At 37.6% G+C, this 26,152-nt stretch overlaps 1 protein-coding gene across 1 annotated transcript in view; it reads left to right on the top strand.

Annotated features, from left to right (window-relative positions):
- The window catches only part of STAG1 (stromal antigen 1), a 402,316-nt gene that overhangs the window by 284,250 nt on the left and 91,914 nt on the right, over nt 1–26,152 (top strand). The window contains exons 11-14 of the mRNA XM_030330452.2: nt 8,531–8,629; nt 9,146–9,225; nt 21,377–21,484; nt 24,430–24,544. Coding sequence (XP_030186312.1) covers nt 8,531–8,629; nt 9,146–9,225; nt 21,377–21,484; nt 24,430–24,544 — 402 coding nt within the window. The remainder of the gene's footprint in view (nt 1–8,530; nt 8,630–9,145; nt 9,226–21,376; nt 21,485–24,429; nt 24,545–26,152) is intronic.

Below are 26,152 nucleotides of genomic sequence, written 5' to 3'. Positions count from 1 at the left end.
GGTGGAGCCTGCTTGAGATTCTCTCTCTCCCTTTTGCCCCTCCCCCATTCGTGTGTGTGTGTGTGTGTGTGTGTGTGTGTGTGTGTGTGTGTGTGTGTGTATGTGTGTGTGTGCGCGCGCGCGCGCTCTGTTTTTCTCTCAAAATAAATAAAATTGGCTGCTTTGTGGTTCATCTCAATTAAAGGAGCCAAGAAAGCACCCTGGTGGGACACATGCTCTTTAATTACTCAAAGAGGCCCACTGCTGTTGGGATTCCTTTTTATTAATGGGTGCTGCCGAGGCCTATATTTTTGTTTGATTGTCTCTGGGATACTTCTTTAGTTTCCCACCTAAGTGCCCCCTAATAATTGCACCTGATACGCCAGGCCCTGGACTTCATCTAGTTTTATAGTCACATTGGCAGTAATCATTTCATCAGTGACTTAAGTATAGCACTGCAGCCACATGTTTTTCAGTTAGCCCTACTGTCAGAATGTTATTAATGTAATGGATGACTAAAATGTCAATGAGGACTTGGGCTTATTGAAGATCAAGCCCTAGTCAATAATGACATATTACAAGAAATAGAGTAAAAGTGTATGCAGGGTGTTTTGTGTGAATGCTAATTGGTCCTAATCCTCTTCATGCAAAGAGACTGAGTAAAAGTCATTAGCCAGATCAGTAACAGTGTACAAGTTTTCCCTATGGGTTGCCACCATTGTGTACTGATGACAATATCAGGGGCCAAAGCTGGAACTTCTCCATTTAACCTGTGAAAATCTATCAACCTCCATGCTCTGAGGCTTTCCTAACTAGCCAGACAGGGCTATTATATTATGGCAGGATGGCTATCAGCTCCTCTGCTTATCTTGTCTTGAATTAACAGAATAGTGTCCTTTTCCCCATCATGGATTCAGTATTTTTGTTGAACAGTATGCAGTGGTTTGGGCAACTCTGTAGTTTGCAAGGAATGTACCTGGCCCATTATGCTTGAGTCTGTCCTTGTTGTGGTGCATACCCCTTGAGGTGGCGATGGCATTCAATACTACACATAGTCAGAATGTTAATAACCTAATTATATACTTAGTGGTGGGGACTATAATCATCAGCACACAAAATGGTCCAGAGGACCCTATCCACAAACACACGTGGACTTATCCATCGTGGGTAACTACACCATCCTCAACCACCAAAAGCTACTCCTACGAGGACCTAAAATTATTGCCATTGGAGTACCAGTACCCAAGGGCTCCCATAAAAGTCTGAATTCCACCTCCACCTTTCATTCTGTCCTGACAGGGGCATAGGGCCTCTAGTTTCAGGTAGGGACTCAGAGACCTTGGCCCCATCCCTAACTGTGCTGTAGACATTTGTGTCTACTATGCCCCATCATCAAACGTGCACCAGCCAGGGTGCATGAGGCTCCCCTGGGTCCATCCACATCTGTCCTCCACTTACAGAGAAGGACTTCATTTCAACAGTTTTGTTTTCAGCAATGCCATCAGTGGTTTCACACTAAGTGAAAACTCATCTTATTTGATGTGTGTAGGAAGCCAGGATCAGGAGACATTTCCTACATGGGACCCCTTTACTTCTCTCAGAGATCACTTGTGACCCCTAAGACACCATGTGAGTTGGGAGTTGGCATGAGAGCAGGATGGCAGTCAAAAGCCAGAATATAGTTTCCATACTCTTTTGAGAACCCACCTCACATTTCCACCCTCATCCATTGCACCAGCTCATCCTTGTTGTTAGATAATCCACATCCCATTTGTCATCATATGTCCAGAGGGAGAGACCAGTAGTTCAGTCAGCCCATCACTACTACCCCATCTACAGAACTGGCAAGTCTTTTCAGTGGGGCTAGCCCTTTTGTGTCCACCATTTCATGGTGTTTTATTAGCAGCTCTGGATCTCTTGGTAAGGAAGTGTTCCAGGCCCAAGGCCCATTCTTATGCAGCTAAGTTGGGGGTCTTTACCAAGTTGAGGATCTAAAGACGGCATGCATAAGACTGCCTTACCCAAGGGTACATAACAAGTCCCTTTCAATATTACTTCCTCTCTTCTTACCAAATTAAAAAAAAGAAAAAGGAAAAAAATGCATACAAGGAAACTTTTGGAAGTGATGGATATATGTTATTGCCTTGATTGTAATATCATGCATGTACACATATGTCCAGATTCATCAAACAAACATGAATTTTTTCCTTGTGTATCTGTTATGTCTTACTAAAATTCTTAAAAATAAAAAAGACTTCCTTCTCTCTACTCTCTTCCACTTGCTGCATACAAACACATCTTCTTTTTTTATACAATTTACGTATTTTTTATAATTTACATCCAAGTTAGCACATGGTGGAACAATTTCATAAGTAGATTCCTTAAGCCCCTTTCCCGTTTAGCCCATCCCCCTCCACAACCCCTTCAGCAACCCTCTGTTTGTTCTCTATATTTGAGTCTCTTATGTTTTGTCCCCCTTCGTATTTTTATATTATTTTTGCTTCCCTTCCCTATGTTCATGTTTTGTATCTTAAAGTCCTCATATGAGTGAAGTCGTATGATTTTTGTCTTTCTCTGACTAATTTCGCTTAGCATAATACCCTCTTATTCCATCCACGTAGTTGCAAGTGGCAAGATTTTATTCTTTTTGATTGCCGCATAATACTCCATTGTATATAAATACACCACATCTTTTTGATCCATTCATTCATCCATCAGTGGACATTTCAACTCTTTGACTGCTGTTGATAGTGCTGCTATAAACATTCGGGTGCATGTGTCCGTTAGAAACAGCGTACCTGTATCCCTTGAATAAATACCTAGTAGTTCAATAGCTGGGTTGTAGGGTAGTTCTATTTTTAATTTTTTGAGGAATCTCCATACTGTTTTCCAGAGTGGCTGCACCAGTTTGGATTCCCACCAGCAGTGCAAAAGAGATCCTCTTTTTTTTTTAAACACTTATTCATTTTTGAAAGAGAGAGCACAAAGGGGGGAGGGCTAGAGAGAGAGAGGGAGACACAGAACCTGAAGCAGGCTCCAGGTTCTGAGCTGTCAGCACAGAGCCTGATGTGGGGCTCGAACTCACGGACCATGAGATTATGACCTGAGCCGAAGTCGGCCGCTTAACCGACTGAGCCACCCAGGCACCCCCAAAAGAGACCCTTTTTCTCCACATCCTCAACATCTGTTGTTGCCTGAGTTGTTAATGTTAGCCATTCTGACGGTGTGTGGTAGTATCTCAGTGTGGTTTTGATTTGTATTTCCCTGATGATGAGTGATGTTGAGCATTTTTTCACATGTCGGTTGGCCATCTGGATGTCTTCTTTGGAGAAGTGTCTATTCCTGTCGTTTGCCCATTTCTTTACAGGATTATTTGTTTTTTGGCTGTTGAGTTTGATAAGTTCTCTATAGATTTTGGATACCAGCCCTTTATCTGGTATGTCATTTGCAAATATCTTCTTCCATTCTGCCAGTTGCCTTCTAGTTTTGCTGATTGTTTCCTTCCCTGTGCAGAAGCTTTTTATTTTGATGAGGTCCCAGCAATTGTTTTGCTTTTGTTTCCCTTGCCTCCAGAGACGTGTTGAGTAAGAAGTTGCTGCAGCCAAGGTCAAAGAGGTTTTTGCCTGCTTTCTCCTCGAGGATTTTGATGGCTTCCTGTCCTATGTTTAGGTCTTTCATCCATTTTGAGTTTATTTTTGTGTATGGTGTAAGAAAGTGGTCCGGGTTCATTCTTCTGCATGTCGCTGTCCAGTTTTCCCAGCACCATTTGCTGAAGAGACTGTCTTTATTCCATTGGATATTGTTTTCTGCTTTGTCAAAGATTAGTTGACCATATGTTTGTGGGTTCATTTCTGGGTTCTCTATTCCGTTCCATTGATCTGAGTGTCTGTTCTTGTGCCAGTACCATACTGTTCAGATGATTACAGCTTTGTAATATAGGTTGAAGTCCGGGATTGTGATGCCTCCTGCTTTGGTTTTCTTTTTCAAGGTTGCTTTGGCTATTCGGGATCTTTTCTGGTTCCATACAAATCTTAGGATTGTTTGTTCTAGCTCTGTGAAGAATGATGGTGTTATTTGGTAGGTATTGCATTGAGTATGTAGATTGCTTTGGGTAATATTGACATTTTAACAATATTCTTCCTATCTAGGAGCATGGAATCTTTTCCCAGTTTTTTGTGTCTTCTTCAATTTCTTTCATAAGCTTTCTATAGTTTTCAGTATATATAGATTTTTCACCTCTTTGGTTAGATTTATTCCTAGGTATTTTATGGGTTTTGGTGTAATTGTAAATGGGACCAATTCCTTGATTTCTCTTTCTGTTGCTTCATTCTTGGTGTATAGGAATGCAACTGATTTCTATGCATTGATTTTATATCCTGTGACTGCTGAATTCATTGATCAGTTCTAGCAGTTTTTTGATGGAATCTTTGGGGTTTTCCATGTAGAGTATCATGTCATCTGTGAAGAGTGAAAGTTTGAACTCCTCCTGCCTGATTTGGATGCTTTTTACTTCTTTGTGTTGTCTGATTGCTGAAGCTAAGACTTCCAATACTAGGTTAAAAAACAGTGGCGAGAGTGGACATCCCTGTCTTGTTCCTGATCTTAGCGGGGAAAGCTCTCAGTTTTTCCCCATTGAGGATGATATTAATGTTGGATCTTTCATATGTGGCTTTATTATCTCAGGCTATGATCCTTCTATCCCTACTTTCTTGAGGGTTTTTATCAAGAAAGAATGCTGTATTTTGTCAAATGCTTTCTCTGCATCTTTTGAGAAGATCATGTGGCTCTTGTCCTTTCTTCTATTGATGTGATGAATGACATTTATTGTTTTGTGGATATTGAACCAGCCCTGCATCCCAGGTATAAATCCTACTTGGTGATGGTGAATAATTTTTTTAATGTATTGTTGGATCCAGTTGGCTAATATCTTGTTGAGGATTTTTGCATCCATGTTCATCAGGGAAATTGGTCTATAGTTCTCCTTTTTAGTGGGGTCTTTGTGTGGTTTTGGATCAAGGTAATGCTGGCTTCATAGAGTTTGGAAGTTTTCCTTTCATTCCTATTTTTTGGAACAGTTTCAAGACAACAGGTGTCAACTCCTACTTATATGTTTGGTAGAATTCCCCTGGAAAGCCATCTGGCCCTGGACTCTTGTTTTTTGGAAGATTTTTTTATTATTTGATTTTTTTACTGGTTATGGGTCTGTTCAAATTTTCTATTTCTTCCTGTTTCAGTTTTGGTAGTGTATATGTTTCTAGCAATTGACCCATTCCTTCCAGATTGCCCATTTTATTGGCATATAATTGCTCATAATAATGTCTTATTATTGTTTGTATTTCTGCTGCAAACACATCCTCTTCTTGACAGGCCACCTGCATTTGGTTCATTTTAACTCTTTCACTGTATTCCTATTGGGAGTATTCATATAACACAAATGCATTTTAGTAAAAATTAGCATTTCTTCTAGAAGCATGAATTATTATCCCTTAAAAACACAACTCATTATGATATCATGCTACACAATAATTTTTACAGCTCTTAACATTTTCTTTCAAAAGGAATTTTGCAAAAATGTTGATTAGTTAGAGCGTCTGACAAATATGCCCAGCCTCTTCGTTCAGCAAATCATTTCATCTGTGTTTCTTTTCTGTTTTCATATATTTGTATATTTATTCATTCAAAATTATTTATTGAGAAGCAACTATGTATTAGGCACTGTGTTAAACAGTATTCACATTTGAATAGAATTTTGTGTAATGGAAGACAACAATGCTTTTAGATAGTATAATAGAAATAAGCTTCAGAGTATAGTAGAAACCCAAAATAGATCCATTACCAAAAAGGCAACTGGAGTTTTCATCTAAGTTATTTTATAGTTTCTAAAGTGCTGTCATGGGTACCATCTTATTTAATTAAGTTCCTGCATTGTGGGCAGGGCATGTTATAGGTAAAGAACCAAGACTTAGGAAGAGAGGCAGTCAGTTGAGAGGCATGACTGGATAAAGTGAAGTACGATTCAGTTAGTGTCTTTGCTCTACCTATATTTGGCTGTGGAACTTGGATAGTCATTTCATCTTTGATGGCTTTCTTCTTTTTTTTTTTCTTTTATTTTTTTAATGTTTATTTTTGAGAGAGACAGAGCGCGAGCTGGGATAGGGCAGAGAGGGAGATATAGAATCTGAAGCAGGTTCCAGGCTCCAAGCTGACAGCACAGAACCTGATGCAAGGCTTGAATCCATGAGCCACAAGATCATGACCTCAGCCTAAGTCAAATGCTTAACCTGCTGAGCCACGCAGACGCCCTGATGGCCTATTTTCAAATCTATAATTGGAAAGAAGTGAGGAAACTACCTATATGCTATCTTAGATCTGGGGTTGTGATTTTATTCTGGGACAGCTCTCCTTAGTCTTTGGCTCATCCATTGTTGATTTCTTGGGAGTAAATATATCACATAATACTCTTTTTGGGTTTCTCCCTATCTTGCCTCCAGGAAGACCATCTCCTTTGAGCCATCTCCATGAATCTCTGGACTGCCCTTTGACTTTGCTGCTCATTAACATATTTATGCCTCCCTTGCGTCTAATGGTTACGTAATTCTACCTTGTCTCTGCTATTCTGTGCTCTTACCTGCATCGCTACCAGAAGCTAAATTTTGAGTGTCTCCTGTCAGCCCTAGTCTACAGAACACTATCACTCTGGATCTTCTCAGTAATGTCTGTGCACCCATCACCAGTATTTTCCTTATTGCCTTGGTAAACAGAGTATTCTCTGGGCCCTTAGGAGGAACATATTCAACTGGTAGGTCTTCTGAGCTTATATAATAGATCCTATCCGGCATGCTTTTCTTTGTCTTTAAATTTCTTCCTTTCTCATTGTGCCACAGTGATTCTGGCATCTCTGTTTCATTTAATATTCACCATTGCTTTTTCCTAGAGCTATCCAGCAATGTGTTAGGCCATTTCCAAAGGCCCTTACAGGGCCTTACATCCTCTTTCAAAGGAGACTGCCCTTTATCCAAAAACTCTCCCACATTCTGTTTTCTGTTCCCACACCCTCAGCAACCACCGACATATTCTCCTGGTTCTTGCTGGTTCAAGTTGCCCCCTTCCTATAGCACTCTGTAGCATATATTGAGTTACTAATTTCATATTAAAGGGTCATCTTGGAGGTCGTCCTGCCCTGGAGCAAGGAGATTGGGCTGTTTTATCCTGTATCATTCTCCACTGGCTGTAGGCCTTATCATGGAGGAGGGAAAGGGTTTAGACAGGAGGGCACTGTGGAGCATAACCTCCCAGGAATCTTTGTGCCAGGTGATTCCTTTCAAGCATGGTCATTTCTCCAGAGAGAGGTGCAGCTATGAACCATTAGCAGTCAACACAGGAGCAAGTAGGAAGATTAGCCTTGTATATTAGGATATGGGGATCTGGGTGGGGCATCAACAGCATCTACTACAGGTGTCTCAAGTTCCTCCCATGTGGTCGAGACTTTACCAACAAACATCATCTCATTCAGTGATATGCTAGAGATAACTTGAATCAGGTTACAAGATATTATGCACATCCCCTTGCAAATACGAGTTCCATAACATCTGTTGTTGGTAGCTTGAAACTGGCTGTAGATGGAGTATTTACATCACAGAAATCTGCAAATGCAACAGTTCAGGGCCCCATCCCCCAGAACTGGTTGTTCAAACTTTGACCAGCATACACCTGTATTTAATCCTTGCTACAACCGTATGAAGTTGGTTTCACCATTTAATAAATGAGAAAACTGAGGATCAGAGTGATTAATATACTTGCCTTCTCTCATGTTGCTAATAAGCTATAGAATTCGAAATTAAATCTAGTTTTGTTTGATTCTAGAATGTGGACTTCTGTTATAGCACATTGCTTTCTTTTTTGAATCCTTTGAGAGAGTTGGCTAAATTTCTAGGTGATCGTCAATATACTTTGATCACAAACATTTTCTATTCCAAGTTAATGGCTTTATTGAAGATACTCCTCTAGTAAATAGCAGCCTCAGGACATTTCACTTTATCAGTTTGTTTCTGTTTTAAGCATTCTTCTCTTTACCTGTTTTCTTTCCTAACTCCTCTTTGTGGAATGTAAAATGCACCCAGAAAATATTTGTTAAATGAAAAAATGATGACCCTATAATATGAAATTAGTTTTTTCTACGGGATTATTTAATAGTTACATAAAGGGCAAATTAGCATACCCTGCTCTAATTAAAATCATAGGTTAAACATTTTCCCAAAATGCCACAGTACTGTGTGAGAAATACTCTATGTTGAATCAGAGTTGATAAATGTTTGAAAAAGGTGTAGCTTACTCTCAAGCAACTAAGGGATTTTCAGTGCATTTTTAATTAAATAGAAGTGCAACACAGACTATACAATTGTTCAGTTCTACCCTATGTTGAGTTACATTATTATGTAAATTGAATAGTTAAGCTGAAAATTACTTTAGTCTTCACATAGACTTAAATCTTTTCAACTTTTGTGGTGTGGAATTGACTTCTTCTGTTGTGTTTTTATTTGTATTTCTGAAGCAAGGAGAAGTCAGACTGAAATGTTTGAAAGCTCTACAAAGTCTATATACCAATAGAGAATTATTCCCCAAATTGGAGTTATTCACTAACCGATTCAAGGTAAGCATCAAAAATGCTTAGCTTATTTTGTTTTTTACTTTTAACATGCTAGTTCTAGCTAGTTTAGCAAATAACCTTACCATAACAAGTGTTTAGCTCATATTCTTTTCTACATATTTTTTAAATAAGCCTGTATTAAATAGATTAATGAATCTCTGCTTTACAAAAGATATTACCAACATGAGTTCTTATGTATTGCCTTCAGCAGAAGGCTCTCCTGCTTTAAAATAATATTTTCTTTATATACAACTTTTTATAATTATATTAATTTTGTACATGAAGTGTTACTAGTCTCGGTGTTAGGGAATGCCAGTTGATGAGACAGATTTTAGATTATGAACATTTATACTAACCACCTCCTTTATATGTGTAAGACTATGATAATATGGTTTTAAGAGTAAAGCTTTCTATTTAATCTGCCATTAATCTTGCATATACTTCCCAAAGATATTCTCTTGGGTCAGTCCCAATTTATTTTCTGCTCATGTTTCATTTGATTTTTAACTTTTTTTTCAGGATCGCATTGTATCAATGACACTTGATAAGGAATATGATGTTGCTGTGGAAGCTATTCGATTGGTTACTCTGATACTTCAGTAAGTATATTTGTTAATAATTTAATCTTGATATTTTAATGTCTTTTTCCCAGCTTTATTGATGTACTTCACATACATAACCCTAATATATATTGTTATCACATTAGATTCTACTTTTACATTTTAAGGAAATGTTTTCTGTTTTTCTCTCTTTTTGTTTTTTATTTTGACTTTGTTTGTTTCTTCAATGTAAAAGTTTTCTTTTGCAGTCCAGAGGAAATATCAGCAAAGTAAATACCTTTCTATTTTTAAAAAGAGAGCAAGAAAGAGAAGGTATCCAAAGGGATAGGTTTTTCAAATAGGCTTCTTTGGAATGGTATAGAAGTAGGGGAAGGGAAATAAGCTATTTAAATTGTGTCATTCGTATGATAGAGATTTTTTTAATAGCAGTAGTTTTTAATCTATAGAGCTTTGACTAAAAACTGGGAAGAATGCATGTGAGAGAATGCATGTCTTAGCAAAATCATTACAAATCCTTCTCCCAGTTTGTTACATTGTTTCTATCATACACCATGTACCATCTGTACCATGTCTACTGTTTTGATCTTTTTTACCCCTTTATGCTCTAGTACCATATTCTTTATCATTGTAGCTTTATGATATATGTTATAAGCAAGACCTCCCCTTTTTGGTTGATTCCTTTTTCTTTGCCTTTCTTTTTAAAACCACTAGCTACCTGTGGATTATTTTTCTTCTGTATGATTTTTTTAAGTACATTTGTGTAATTCCTCAAAAACTTCGGCATTTTAAATATTAGAATTGCATTTGGGGTGCCTGGGTGGCTCGGTTGGTTAAGTATCTGACTTCGGCTCAGGTCATGACAATCTTGCGGTCCATGGGTTCAAGCCCCACGTTAGGCTCTGTGCTGATAGCTCAGAGCCTGGAACCTGCTTCAGGTTTTGTGTCTCCCTCTCTCTGCCCCTGCCCCACTCACACTCTGTCTCAAAAATGAATAAATGTTAAAAAAAATTTTTTTTTTAAATATTAGAACTGCATTTGTTACCGAACAATCTTTCATTCCTAACTGCTCACTCGGGAAGCCAAATGAGTAAACCTTAGTGTTCTGCTGCAGTCATACTTCTTCCCGAGGAATAATGAAGCAACTGGACAAATCGAAAGCATAGCTCCTGTCTAGATTTGCCAACACTGTTGCCAAACGAACTCAGAGAAACTCATTGTAAGAGAAGCCAGTACTCAAGAGATGAGGGCTTGGAAAAGAGAAAGGGAGAAGTTTATTCGGGGTGCTGGCAGCCGAGGGACATGGCAAGCTCAGGTCTTACCAACTGACTTCTCCATCATCAAGATGGACACCTAGAGTTTTATAGGGAGAGGCTCTGGGGGGGTACGTACAAGAGAGCAGGCAAATAGCGCATCATCGTGGACGAGGATCAGTATGTGTTCAGCCCACCATCATGGACAGGGAAGGGATGTGTGGGGTGTGGTCTTCCCAGGCATTCTGTTACTATCAGGGCTTTTCTGGTCTGGCAGTAAGGATGTTCCATTCATTGCAAAACACCTTTAGCAGTGGTGCCTCAAGAAGCTGTGATAGGAAATCATCACAATGGGTTTGGTTAGAACATGTTTGGTGAGAGTTAAGCTGTTTTGTCTGTTTTTGGTTTTAACTATTGAGGTCTGTGGTTGAGGAAAAGGGCTGGCTAACACATTGAATTTTATGATAGATTTAGGAGAGAATTCAGTTTTTTACAATTTTGTGTCATTTATGCATTAAAATGATGCATTTCTCTATTCAAATCTCATTAGATATTCTACATAAGGTTTAATTTTTTCATAAAAGTATTTCTTAGGTCAATTCTGAAATATTTTATGGTTTTGTTGTTATATGATTAGTATTTAGTGTTAATGATATTTTCTACCTGATTATTGCTGAGACACAGAAATGTTTAATTTTTATGTTAGTCTTATACGTGCAACCTGTTAGAACTCTCATGTATTCTGATGAATTGTCGATTCTTTAGAGTTACTATGTAGATGATTATATATCACCTGCAAACAATTTCAGTTTTGTCTCATTTCCTCCCCTTAAAACTTTGGCTTCATTCTCGTGCTAATTGCATTAGGCAGGACTTTGAGCACTGTAATGTATCACTGAGAGTGAATCTTTTTGTTCTTGTTCTAGGATGGCATCTAAAGTTCTTGTTGCTGTGATTTCTAAGATAGGTTTTTGATATATGATAGAAATCCCTTTGTATTATAAGTTTTCTGGGAGGTTCCTTTCATGTATTTTTTTTATATGAAATTTATGACAAATTGGTTTCCATACAACACCCAGTGCTCATCCCAAAAGGTGCCCTCCTCAATACCCATCACCCACCCTCCCCTCCCTCCCACCCCCCATCAACCCTCAGTTTGTTCTCAGTTTTTAACAGTCTCTTATGCTTTGGCTCTCTCCCACTCTAACCTCTTTTTTTTTTTTTTTTCCCTACCCTCCCCCATGGGTTCCTGTTAAGTTTCTTAGGATCCACATAAGAGTGAAACCATATGGTATCTGTCTTTCTCTGTATGGCTTATTTCACTTAGCATTACACTCTCCAGTTCCATCCACGTTGCTACAAAGGGCCATATTTCATTTTTTCTCATTGCCACATAGTACTCCATTGTGTATATATACCACAATTTCTTTATCCATTCATCAGTTGATGGACATTTAGGCTCTTTCCATAATTTGGCTATTGTTGAGAGTGCTGCTATGAACATTGGGGTACAAGTGCCCCTATGCATCAGTACTCCTGTATCCCTTGGATAAATTCCTAGCAGTGCTATTGCTGGGTCATAGGGTAGGTCTATTTTTAATTTTCTGAGGAACCTCCACACTGCTTTCCAGAGCGGCTGCACCAATTTGCATTCCCACCAACAGTGCAAGAGGGTTCCCGTTTCTCCACATCCTCTCCAGCATCTATAGTCTCCTGATTGGTTCATTTTGGCCACTCTGACTGGCGTGAGGTGATACCTGAGTGTGGTTTTGATTTGTATTTCCCTGATAAGGAGCGACGCTGAACATCTTTTCATGTGCCTATTGGCCATCTGGATGTCTTCTTTAGAGAAGTGTCTATTCATGTTTTCTGCCCATTTCTTCACTGGGTTATTTGTTTTTCGGGTATGGAGTTTGGTGAGCTCTTTATAGATTTTGGATACTAGCCCTTTGTCCGATATGTCATTTGCAAATATCTTTTCCCATTCCGTTGGTTGCCTTTTAGTTTTGTTGGTTGTTTCCTTTGCTGTGCAGAAGCTTTTTATCTTCATAAGGTCCCAGTAATTCACTTTTGCTTTTAATTCCCTTGCCTTTGGGGATGTGTCGAGTAAGAGATTGCTACGGCTGAGGTCAGAGAGGTCTTTTCCTGCTTTCTCCTCTAAGGTTCTGATGGTTTCCTGTCTCACATTTAGGTCCTTTATCCATTTTGAGTTTATTTTTGTAAATGGTGTGAGAAAGTGGTCTAGTTTCAACCTTCTGCATGTTGCTGTCCAGTTCTCCCAGCACCATTTGTTAAAGAGGCTGTCTTTTTTCCATTGGATGTTCTTTCCTGCTTTGTCAAAGATGAGTTGGCCGTACATTTGTGGGTCTAGTTCTGGGGTTTCTATTCTATTCCATTGGTCTGTGTGTCTGTTTTTGTGCCAATACCATGCTGTCTTGATGATGACAGCTTTGTAGTAGAGGCTAAAGTCTGGGATTGTGATGCCTCCTGCTTTGGTCTTCTTCTTCAAAATTCCTTTGGCTATTCGGGGCCTTTTGTGGTTCCATATGAATTTTAGGATTGCTTGTTCTAATTTCGAGAAGAATGCTGGTGCAATTTTGATTGGGATTGCATTGAATGTGTAGATAGCTTTGGGTAGTATTGACATTTTGACAATATTTATTTTTCCAATCCATGAGCAGGGAATGTCTTTCCATTTCTTTAAATCTTCTTCAATTACCTTCATAAGCTTTCTATAGTTTTCAGCATACAGATCCTTTACATCTTTGGTTACATTTATTCCTAGGTATTTTATGCTTCTTGGTGCAATTGTGAATGGGATCATTTTCTTTATTTGTCTTTCTGTTGCTTCATTGTTAGTGTATAAGAATGCAACTGATTTCTGTACATTGATTTTGTATCCTGCAACTTTGCTGAATTCATGTATCAGTTCTAGCAGACTTTTGGTGGAGTCTATCGGATTTTCCATGTATAATATCATGTCGTCTGCAAAAAGCGAAAGCTTGACTTCATCTTTGCCAATTTTGATGCCTTTGATTTCCTTTTGTTGTCTGATTGCTGATGCTAGAACTTCCAGCACTATGTTAAACAACAGCGGTGAGAGTGGGCATCCCTGTCGTGTTCCTGATCTCAGGGAAAAAGCTCTCAGTTTTTCCCCGTTGAGGATGATGTTAGCTGTGGGCTTTTCATAAATGGCTTTTATGATCTTTAAGTATGTTCCTTCTATCCCGACTTTCTCAAGGGTTTTTATTAAGAAAGGGTGCTGGATTTTGTCAAAGGCCTTTTCTGCATCGATTGACAGGATCATATGGTTCTTCTCTTTTTTTTTGTTAATGTGATGTATCACGTTGATTGATTTGCGAATGTTGAACCAGCCCTGCATCCCAGGAATGAATCCCACTTGATCATGGTGAATAATTCTTTTTATATGCTGTTGAATTCGATTTGCTAGTATCTTATTGAGAATTTTTGCATCCATATTCATCAGGGATATTGGCCTGTAGTTCTCTTTTTTTACTGGGTCTCTGTCTGGTTTAGGAATCAAAGTAATACTGGCTTCATAGAATGAGTCTGGAAGTTTTCCTTCCCTTTCTATTTCTTGGAATAGCTTGAGAAGGATAGGTATTATCTCTGCTTTAAACGTCTGGTAGAACTCCCCTGGGAAGCCATCTGGTCCTGGACTCTTATTTGTTGGGAGATTTTTGATAACCGATTCAATTTCTTCGCTGGTTATGGGTCTGTTCAAGCTTTCTATTTCCTCCTGATTGAGTTTTGGAAGAGTGTGGGTGTTCAGGAATTTGTCCATTTCTTCCAGGTTGTCCAATTTGTTGGCATATAATTTTTCATAGTATTCCCTGATAATTGTTTGTATCTCTGAGGGATTGGTTGTCATAATTCCATTTTCATTCATGATTTTATCTATTTGGGTCATCTCCCTTTTCTTTTTGAGAAGCCTGGCTAGAGGTTTGTCAATTTTGTTTATTTTTTCAAAAAACCAACTCTTGGTTTCGTTGATCTGCTCTACAGTTTTTTTAGATTCTATATTGTTTATTTCTGCTCTGATCTTTATTATTTCTCTTCTGCTGGGTTTAGGCTGCCTTTGCTGTTCTGCTTCTATTTCCTTTAGGTGTGCTGTTAGATTTTGTATTTGGGATTTTTCTTGTTTCTTGAGATAGGCCTGGACTGCAATGTCTTTTCCTCTCAGGACTGCCTTCGCTGCGTCCCAAAGCGTTTGGATTGTTGTATTTTCATTTTCGTTTGTTTCCATATATTTTTTAATTTCTTCTCTAATTGCCTGGTTGACCCACTCATTCGTTAGTAGGGTGTTCTTTAACCTCCATGCTTTTGGAGGTTTTCCAGACTTTTTCCTGTGGTTGATTTCAAGCTTCATGGCATTGTGGTCTGAAAGTATGCATGGTATAATTTCAATTCTTGTAAACTTATGAAGGGCTGTTTTGTGACCCAGTATATGATCTATCTTGGAGAATGTTCCATGTGCACTCGAGAAGAAAGTATATTCTGTTGCTTTGGGATGCAGAGTTCTAAATATATCTGTCAAGTCCATCTGATCCAATGTCTCATTCAGGGCCCTTGTTTCTTTGTTGACCGTGTGTCTAGATGATCTGTCCATTTCTGTAAGTGGGGTGTTAAAGTCCCCAGCAATTACCACATTCTTATCAATAAGGTTGCTTCTGTTTATGAGTAATTGTTTTATATATTTGGGGGCTCCGGTATTCGGCGCATAGACATTTATAATTGTTAGCTCTTCCTGATGGATAGACCCTGTAACTATTATATAATGTCCTTCTTCATCTCTTGTTACAGCCTTTAATTTAAAGTCTAGTTTGTCTGATATAAGTATGGCTACTCCAGCTTTCTTTTGGCTTCCAGTAGCATGATAAATAGTTCTCCATCCCCTCACTCTGAATCTAAAGGTGTCCTCAGGTCTAAAATGAGTCTCTTGTAGACAGCAAATAGATGGGTCTTGTTTTTTTATCCATTCTGATACCCTATGTCTTTTGGTTGGCGCATTTAATCCGTTTACATTCAGTGTTATTATAGAAAGATACGGGTTTAGAGTCATTGTGATGTCTGTATGTTTTATGCTTGTAGTGATGTCTCTGGTACTTTGTCTCACAGGGTCCCCCTTAGGATCTCTTGTAGGGCTGGTTTAGTGGTGACAAATTCCTTCAGTTTTTGTTTGTTTGGGAAGACCTTTATCTCTCCTTCTATTCTAAATGACAGACTTGCTGGATAAAGGATTCTCGGCTGCATATTTTTGCTGTCTAGCACCCTGAAAATCTCGTGCCAATTCTTTCTGGCCTGCCAAGTTTCAAAAGAGAGATCAGTCACGAGTCTTATAGGTCTCCCTTTATATGTGAGGGCACGTTTACCCCTTGCTGCTTTCAGAATTTTCTCTTTATCCTTGTATTTTGCCAGTTTCACTATGATATGTCGTGCAGAAGATCGATTCAAGTTACGTCTGAAGGGAGTTCTCTGTGCCTCTTGGATTTCAATGCCTTTTTCCTTCCCCAGTTCAGGGAAGTTCTCAGCTATAATTTCTTCAAGTACCCCTTCAGCACCTTTCCCTCTCTCTTCCTCCTCTGGGATACCAATTATGCGTATATTATTTCTTTTTAGTGTATCACTTAGTTCTCTAATTTTCCCCTCATACTCCTGGATTTTTTTATCTCTCTTTTTCTCAGCTTCCTCTTTTTCCATAACTTTATCTTCTAGTTCACGTATTCTCTCCTCTGCCTCTTCCATCCGAGACGTGGTGGTTTGAATTTTGTTTTGCATTTCCTTTAAAGCGTTTTTCAGCTCCTCGTGACTGTTCCTTAGTCCCTTGATCTCTGTAGCAAGAGATTCTCTGCTGTCCTGTATACTGTTTTCCAGCCCAGCGATTAATTTTATGACTATTATTCTAAATTCACTTTCTGTTATATTATTTAAATCCTTTTTGATCAGCTCATTAGCTGTTGTTATTTCCTGGAGATTCTTCTGAGGGGAATTCTTCCGCTTGGTCATTTTGGATAGTCCCTGGTGTGGTGAGGACCTGCAGGGCACTTCCCCTGTGCTGTGGTGTATAACTGGAGATGGTGGGCGGGGCCGGAGTCCGTCCTGATGTCTGCCCCCAGCCCACCGCTGGGGCCACAGTCAGACTGGTGTGTGCCTTCTCTGCCCCTCTCCTAGGGGCGGGATTCACTGTGGGGTGGTGTGGCCCGTCTGGGCTACTTGCACACTGCCAGGCTTGTGATGCTGGGGATCTGGGGTATTAGCTGGGGTGGGAAGGCAAGGTGCACGGCGGGAGGGGGGGCAGGCTTAGCTCGCTTCTCCTTAGGTGATCCACTTCAGGAGGGGCCCTGTGGCAGCTGGAGGGAGTCAGATCCGCTGCCGGAGGTTTGGCTCCGCAGAAGCACAGAGTTGGGTGTTTGCGCGGAGCGAGCAATTTCCCTGGCCGGAACCGGTTCCCTTTGGGATTTTGGCTGGGGGATGGGCGGGGGAGATGGCGCTGGCGAGCGCCTTTGTTCCCCGCCAAACTGAGCTCTGTCGTCCGGGGGCTCCGCAGCTCACCCTCCCTTTGTCCTCCAGCCTTCCCGCTTTCCGAGCAGAGCTGTTAACTTATGACCTCCCAGACGCTAAGTCGTGCTTGCTGTCGGAACACAGTCCATCAGGCCCCTCCGCTTTTGCAAGCCGGACTCGGGGGCTCTGCTTGGCTGGCGAGCCGCCCCTCCGCCCCGGCTCCCTCCCGCCAGTCCGTGGAGCGCGCACCGCCTCGCCGCCCTTCCTACCCTCTTCCGTGGGCCTCTCGTCTGCGCTTGGGTCTGGTGACTCCGTTCTGCTAATCCTCTGGCGGTTTTCTGGGTTATTTAGGCAGGTGTAGGTGGAATCTAAGTGATCAGCAGGACGCGCGGTAAGCCCAGCGTCCTCCTACACCGCCATCTTCCCAGCTTACTCCTCGGTTCCTTTCATGTATTGATGAGACTGAATGAAATTAATAATTTGGTGGTAAATCACCTTGGCATTTCTAGAATAAATCATATTTGAACAGAATATATTTGGTTTTATTGTGCTTTGCTTGAATACAGTGTCATATTTAATATCTTGGGATTTTCACATCTGTGTTTATGTCTAAATTTGACAGAATTTTTTTGTCCTTTATCCAATTTTGAAATCTAGGTTTTATCCTCTTTGTAACATTATCTTCAGTAATTTCTTGCCTTCCCTTTCTGAAACAAATGTTCTGTGACAGATTAATACTTCCTTGCAATTTTGAGAGTATACTCTTATCAAGGCCATGTTACTTTTGAATTTGAGGAAAAAAAGTCTTTGATTCCCATTTTTACTTCTTCATTGGTTATCTGTCTAAATTAACTTTTATTTCTTATTGTTCTAATTTTGGCTTTTAGAAACATTTTTTATATATCAGTTTCATCACAGTTTTTAAATATTACAGTTGATATTTTTATTACTTCATAAAACTGTGCTATTTCTTTTTTTCATCTATTTTATTTGTATCCTCTTTTTGTTGATCAGTCATGTCTGTCTTACTATTTTTGTTTTTGAGAGACCGAGAACTTGAGCAGGGGAGGGGCCAGAAGGAGAGAGAATCTTAAGCAGGTTCCATGCTCAGTACAGAGCCTAACACAGAGCTCAATATCATGACCATTGGATCATGACCTTAGCCAAAATCAAGAGTCAGATGCTTAACTGCCTGAGTTCCCAGGCACCCCTATCTTACCTTCTTCTTAATGAACTAGCTTCTTTAAGTCATTTGTTTCATGTTTTCTAGTAATTATACTTAAAGTAATAAATACGCTTTTAAGTACTCTTTTACTACTTTTCAAAAAAATTGGACATAAAGTGTTTGTATATACATTTAGTGAAAAATATTTTGATTATTTTTATGATTACTGATTTAATTATGGATTATTCAGTGGTAGGTTTCTGTTCCTTCCAAATCAGATTGTCTTAAGTTGTCCTTTTTTATTTTATTCTATTATCTGAGAATGTGTTCTGAGTGGTTTGGTCATTTTTCTGTATTTTCTAAATATGTTTTAAAAACAACTAACTGCGTGTACAGTTATGTATTTATATTCATTACTTTGAATTTATTTAAATTACCTATATCTTTGAACTTTTTTCCTTTTCAAGTCTATTTTAAAATATTTGACACCCTAGTTATTGTTTCCTTGTAAATTTCACAAACTTACCAGTATCTTTCCCTCAAATAAAAAAATACTTGACATTCACCTGTCTGTTTTGTTGGAATTATCTGGAGTTTAAGATATGTATTGTTAAGGGTGTGTGTGTGTGTGTGTGTGTGTGTGTGTCCATCCATCCTTGTGTGTCCTTTATCTAATTTCAATACTTGCTCATTTAGACAAGAGTAAACTTCTCTTTGATATTTCTTCCTCCTTTGTTTCTGTGGAAGAGTAATTATTTCGTAGACTTCTCCAAGATTATTTCTCCTGCTGGTTTATTTCTTGAAGAATGTTTCAAATCATCTGAGACCTTGTTGGCTAAAAAATCCTACTTTCTTCACACTTCAGAAAATGGTTTGGCTGGTTTCAAAAGTCTAGTTTTAAGGTTCTTTTCTCCATTTTCATTGGAGGAGATTTGGGTACAACCTTCTTTAAAAGGTACAGTTATGGCCCTCCAGCTCTATCAGATATCCTGATTCATTAGGTACATTGGTCCTTTTAGGGATTCCTCAGAGATCTCTCCCCACTCTAGGTATTTGTGACTTCAATTTCCCGAGTAGATGGTACCTCCTCTGGCTATTTACTTTTGAGTCTCAGCCCCTGACTTTCATATTTCCTCTGTTGGAGTTGCTTGCCCTATAGGTAGTCTTGTTGTGCAAAGTCTTTTAAAACTATTCAGACTGGCTCCCTTTAAGTATTCCGTATCCAGCCTACAGGTAACACAGCCATTTATGAATGGTCCCCTTTTACCCCTTCTCATCTTAATTTACTACCATGTGTTGCTCCAGTCAGCTTTTCACATTTACACTTTTTTAAGTTCTACACCTGGTACCATTTCCTTAAACCTCCTCACAATTGTAAGGGATGTTTATAAAATTTTTATAGTGGTTCTCTGAAACTTTGGCTCTAATTTCTCTGGGGGAGGTTTTGGAATTACACAATACTCTGACATTTTCTCTTGAAAGAAATACTCTCTATCCATTGTATTGCTCAATCCCCTGATTTCTATTTGTATATTATTTTTGTGAGTAATGAGCTGAGGATCACAAAACCAGCTTTCTAGTCTTTGACAGCGTTTGTATGAAATGATCTGGCCTTATTTCTCTTGGCTTATGGGATCTCTATCAAAATAACATGTAAAGTCACATGTAATCCTGTTATATCTCCTTTAAATTCTTTTTCTATCTGTTAATTTTCCTTCTTTGGGTATAGATTATTTTCTTTTCACTTATAAATTTGGGTTCCTGAGTTATCTCATTAAATTTTGTTTCCTGTGAGTTTAACTTTCTCGTAAAGGTATTAGCTAATTTAGCTGATGTCATCATATAATTGGGGGAAGGAATAAAACTTAGGCCTTAGCCTTGTACCTCTCCTCATAATTTAGGGGTATGAGTTGGACATGGGCAAAACATTTCTGCTTCAAGACAGAAAACCTCTGGTTATAATTTGTAACTTCTCCTTGACAGTGTTAAAACTGTCTCCTTCAGTGGTAATCTCATGACTCTCAGAGTATGGAAGGGAAATACAGGGACGTTTAGGTCATGGGCTAGCCAGTCTGCCTAAACATACTGTTAATTTTTCAGTGCCTCTTGGTTCCAACATAACCCTATTGTAACCCTCTCATGCTATATTTGGCTACTGTTTTTGCTTCACAGTGGAATTAGAACAGGCATTGATGAGAGGGGGAAAAATATACTTTAAAAAAAAAAATGCTCTAACCTGTTTGCCATCCTTGATACGCAGCCCTTTTTCATTCAGAACTACAGCCTCTTATACTGTGATGCAACTACCTTTTGCTGCAAAGGTTACTCTGATTTTCTGGTTTTTTGACAGTTCCTTCAACTTCCTCTTCTGAGGCATATCTAGGATTGAATTCTGAGGAATGAACTTATACCCCTACATCTTGTCAAGTACCTGTACAGCCTGAGAATTCTGTACTTTATTCATTGTTCATCTTTAATTGTATCAGACCTTTTTAAACATGTTAATAGTCAGGAAATGGATGTTCCTTTTTTGGAAAAAAAATTAAAAACACATTGCTGAAATGGCTCCTACTTTAAGAATACATGAATAGAAAGATGAGGAATTTGTGTAAGTGAAGGAATGGTTTTGACTACTGAATCCACTTTATATAGAAAGAAGACAAAGTGGTATTGTAAATATAGTGATAAAATATAATTTAAAATGGACATTTTTCTGGGACACCTGGCTGGTTCAGTCAGTGGATCATGTAACTCTTGATCTTGAGTTCGTTAGTTCAGGCCCCATATTGAACGTAGAGCTTATTACTTAAAAAGAAAGAGAGAGGGAGCAAGGAAGTAAGAAAAAAAAGAAAGACAGTTCTGGAAAGAAGAGTTACCTACTATAATAATAATTTAACTGTGAAATGTACAGATATATTCCTAGTGCCTGTCAACAAAAATGTTAGGCACATTTAAAGAAATTTAGCTAATTTGGGGTGCTATATCCCAAGGTGTACGTACCATGGGTGTCTATGTGTGGAAAGAAACGTGGACATTTTATTTTCTTATTTTATCTGTATTTTCTGAATTTTACATAATGATGATTAGGTATATTTTATAATGAAAGAGAAATATACTTTCAAAGTAAGATTAAAAGAGACAAAAATAAAGTCAGTATGCCTTGAGCTTTTATGAACTTTACAAAATTTAAATAGAGATAGAACTGAAAGTAAACATTTATTTTGGCTCAGATGTTGCTTTCTGAATTTTTCAGTGGAAGTGAAGAAGCTCTTTCCAATGAAGACTGTGAAAATGTTTACCACTTGGTGTACTCAGCACATCGCCCTGTTGCTGTGGCAGCTGGAGAATTCCTTCACAAAAAGTGAGTTAATGATCTTTGAAAACAGTTTCTAATTTTGCATTTTGTTTTGTTGTTGTTTTAGAGTTAGTGGAAGAAAGTAATAGTGACTAAAAACAGTGCTACAAGTGGCCACTTCAAATTCTGGGGACTATAATTTTCTTACAACCTTATGTGCATATCACGAATCAGATCCGCATAAGAATGATGTCCCTTGTGACATACTCCTTTTCCCTGAAATCTAAAAGGATGGTTCTCAGCTAGAGGTGTGAGTGGAGATTGGGGAAGTGCATGAAGTTTATAAAAGCTCCACATGAAGTTTATAATTTATATTTCATTTCACCAGGGTTTTTTTCCCCTCTCTTAAAATTCTTAGTTCTCATCACCTTCTCAACATTTGTAATCTAAAATCACCTTCAAAATGCCTTCCAACTTTTCATGTTTTTTTTTCACTCTTTCTATGGGGGTGAAGATTATTTTGACCAGTAATTTATAGTGATTCTGAAAGCTATACAGTTGCGGTTTAATTAAAAAGCAAAACTTTTATCTTGTTACTGAAAAGGCTTGAGCTAATGAGATTTTATGAGTATAATTGTTCTTATGCAGTACATTTTGATGGTGGCCTACTGTATGTTCTATAATTTATTAGTAAATCATTCTTAAAGTATAAACGTATTTGGGAGGGGGGTGTGTTTTACTTTGTTTTTGTTTTTTCGTTTATAGATTTAACTTAGTGACTTTGATCATTGGCAGGTGAACCCCAAAAGTCTACTACATGTAGTAATTTGTGACTATGCTAAGCACAGATATAAATCATGCACCAGGCATCTGTTGTGCATGCGTGATTAACTTTCATAATGAGCAGGCCTAGCCCTCCATTCAGCATCTGCATCTCAGTGCTGCAGCAACAAACTGTTGTGTACTCACTGGTACCTCTCAAAGTGGGAAAAGTTATTTCTATGTGAAAAATCTTTCTTTAAGACAGAAGTTGGCTACTAGTACATGCTGGTAATGAAAGTAAGGAAGAATGTCCAGATTTTTCAAGCATGACTTTTTTTAAAGTAATATATTGAATTTGCCACTGACTGTGACATCTATGGCTAATAGAACCGTTCTCTTTCCATATTTATCTTGAGGTGTTGTCTGTCACAAATATCAAGGGTGTACTATAGTCTTAACTTTTCTTCCTTTTCCAGGATTGTTATATTCTCATTAGCGTCTGTTCTCTACTTTACTTTTCAAAAAGCTTTGTGTTTTTAGAATTTATTGCTATTATAGTTTCTGTGAAAAAATAGATTATAGAGGTTGGTTGGTTCTCTACAGAATAGAGGCCATAAACTGGCAGCACTTGTGTCAGAAAGACCCTTTGATATATCTTATTTTATCTACATTGTATTTTGCTAAGTTTGAAATACTTGCTAAAAAGTTTAAAATTGGAATGTTCTACATTAAAAGCCACAAGTGTAATAAGCCTTTGTTGTTTCTTATTTCTTTGTGAAAATGAAGCCAATTCCTATTCAAATGGAAGGTTCACTCAATAAGCTTGTTCTATGCCCTTGCCCTTGAGATACAGTTTGAGAACTTTTGATTCTTAATGATGTCTTTGAGCATTCTCCCATCATTTAATATTGTGATCTTTAAAATCTTAACAAGTAAGCTGTAGAATAGCCCCAGGAGTTCTATGATTAAGTTTAGAAGAAAATATGCATGCATGCACATACACATTTAGTCTGTTTAGCAGCTTAGTTTATAAGCTTATACACAAGGTTAACCATACATCCATAAATTAGTAAAACATATCTGAAATGAGTACTTTAATGTCATCAAAAGTCTATAATTTAGTTTTAGAAAAATTAGGTTAATTCCTCAGTACCTGATATAATTATCTAATTTTGTACATTTTAGTTATAAAGGACCCTCATTTTTTTCCCATTTATTCTTTCCTCTGAAAGCCACCCAAGCAAACAGAACTTTCTCTTAAACCAGTCTGATAGCTATGCTGATGTAGCTTCAAAGTAATGCTCTAATCTTTTCCCCCTGCCATATAGCTTCCCCTTCCCTTCTCCCCCAAAACTCAATTTCTCTGTACTCATTTTCTGCTTGAGATTGGTTTATTTTTATGTTATATGAAATTATTCTCTTTATTCAATTATTTAGCCTCTCATCTGAAAGGCCCACTGTAATTTCCATAATTAAACCATCATATACTATATCACTATTTCTACTGTTTTGTTTTTCCTTATAACACCTGAGATAGCATATATTTACCTACTATTTATTTCTATCCATTAGAGTGAGAGCTCAGTGAGAATAGGAAGTTTGTCTTTGTTCACTGTTATATCCCATTTAGCTGGAGCAATGCCTGGGAATAAGGCACCTATAGCAGTCCTTAAGGTTTTTTTTAGAATAAATCTTATTAGCCAATGAAAAATTTCAAGTCATATCTTCATCATATTTTAGAAGTTTTGTCACTAAGTGATATTTTTTAAAATTTCCAGTTTATGTCATTTTATTCTGTAGTTAGTACTGTTTTTAGGTAATGAGCTGAAAAGAATGCTAGAAACAGTTGTTACAAGTGTGAATTTTTATAATTGTTGATAGAACATTTGGTTAAATTCTTTAATAACTTGACTCTGAAATTAATATTTAAGAAAATAGGACTATTTAAAATTATATATTCTAGTATCATATAGGATAAAACAGTTTATATTTTTCATAAATACTTGAATACCGGTAAGTTAAAAAGCTTCCTTTTACAGTGTATATATGATTGAATTGTACAAAATTCTTTAGATCTAACCATTTTTTAGCCTATAAAAATATCAGTTACATGGTTTGAAATAAATCAGTAACCTGATCTCTGATAGTTTGTTTTTTTAACACTGAAATAATTTGCACAGTGAAGGAAAAGACTAAAATGCATATCTATGCAGGTTTGTAACACTCTTTGTTTTGTTACTTATTTCTAGGCTGTTTAGCAGACATGATCCACAAGCAGAAGAAGCATTAGCAAAGAGGAGGGGAAGGAATAGTCCAAATGGGAACCTCATTAGAATGCTGGTTCTTTTCTTTCTTGAAAGTGAGGTAAATTTTAACATAGCTCTTTGTTTTATTTTTGTATTAGATTAAATTTTAAATAAAATTGTCATTTAATTCATTGCAATTAATTGCTATTTTTCAATCCTATGAAAATAAGCCTGTTTCTTCCAGAATTGCCTGCATGGATTTCCTGATTATAGAATCTCTATTCTGCCTTTTGTAGGAGTACATATGTAGGTGTGGGTCAACACTGAATAGAGGCTAACAGTTTTTAAACTTTTATAATATAGTACTGCATACCTGTTTGTTGTTCCTCTTTGTTTTTCTTGAATTTCTGCCTGTAGCTTTTAAATTATATAAAGAGCCTGTGAAAATTGTCAGGTTGTAAATTAGTTCTAATTTGTTTGAAAATTACATTTTTTAAAGACAAATAAAAATATGAATTTAAATGTTTTAATTGAAAGATTATAATCTCCATTAGCAGTATTTCCATGTGACATTTTGATGTCAGTTATCCTTAAATAATTTTGTAATTAACATTCATAATGTAGTGTCAATCAGAATCTGCTTCCACAAGTGAACTTTGGTTTGCCCACTAAAATGCTCTTTGGTATTAGAACTATATTTCCTACTGCTAGTATGACACTGAGGGAATGGTAAACTAAACCTAAAGAGAGTCCCTGAATGAATAAACTACTTGTCTTAGAAATGAGTGGGAACAGAATTAAAATGGAGAAAATCTAGAAATCTTGGACCCTGAATTTTACTTGGAAAAATATTTTTGGTTTGTGTCGAATGTCCAGGAAGGTAAGATACTTCAAAGATTCTTATTCAAATTTGAAAGTACTGAAGAAACTGTAGGAATGAGAAATAGACAAACAGGCAGCTTATATGAAAATTGAGATCAGAGAGAATTAGGAACTGTGTCAATGGAATGAGTGGAGTTAGGGCAAAACAGGGCAGAAGAGTTACTGATATTTTTTAAGCAAATTGGAATGAACAGAAAATGAATAAAGAAACAAAACGTCTGGAGAGTTACATTCGAGTAAAGGATGTTTTTGGAATAGTGTTTTAAATACATATAGAAATTACATGGGGATCTTGTTAAATAGCATACCAGTTCTGTTCAGTAGCTTTGGGATGTGGTGTAGCATATTCTAAATATTTTTAGATGCATATTTATGTTGTTTATGCCTCTGGTCCAGAGACTGACTTCACTTTATGTTGTAAGGGTTTAAAACATTTTCTTAACAAAGCAAGTGTAGATATAGAATGGTGTAAAATACAAAATACTTGTAAGGTTTAAGATAAAACACTAAATATTCAGTAAATATCACCCTTGTGATAGGCCATTTCAAGTTATACCTTTAGCCATATAGGTTTTAAAGGAGCATGATTAAAAGTATTACAGAAAATCAGGTTCTGTATGAAAATTTGACTTTAATAACAACAATAGTTTCAAAAATTGATAGGGATGAGATATGCAAATGATATTTTTTTAATGTTTATTTATTTATAGGTTGGGGGAGAGAGAGAATCTCAAGCAGGCTCTGCATTGTCAATGCAGAGCCCGACTCAGGGCTCAGTCTCAGGAACCATGAGATCATGACCTGAGCCAAAGTCAGGAGTTGAACACTTAACCAACTGAGCCAC

Source organism: Lynx canadensis, chromosome C2 (genome assembly GCF_007474595.2).
Source record: "Lynx canadensis isolate LIC74 chromosome C2, mLynCan4.pri.v2, whole genome shotgun sequence".
Lineage (NCBI taxonomy): Eukaryota > Metazoa > Chordata > Mammalia > Carnivora > Felidae > Lynx > Lynx canadensis.
The sequence above is the reverse complement of the archived record's forward strand: the minus strand, read 5'-3'. Positions and strand labels throughout refer to the sequence as shown.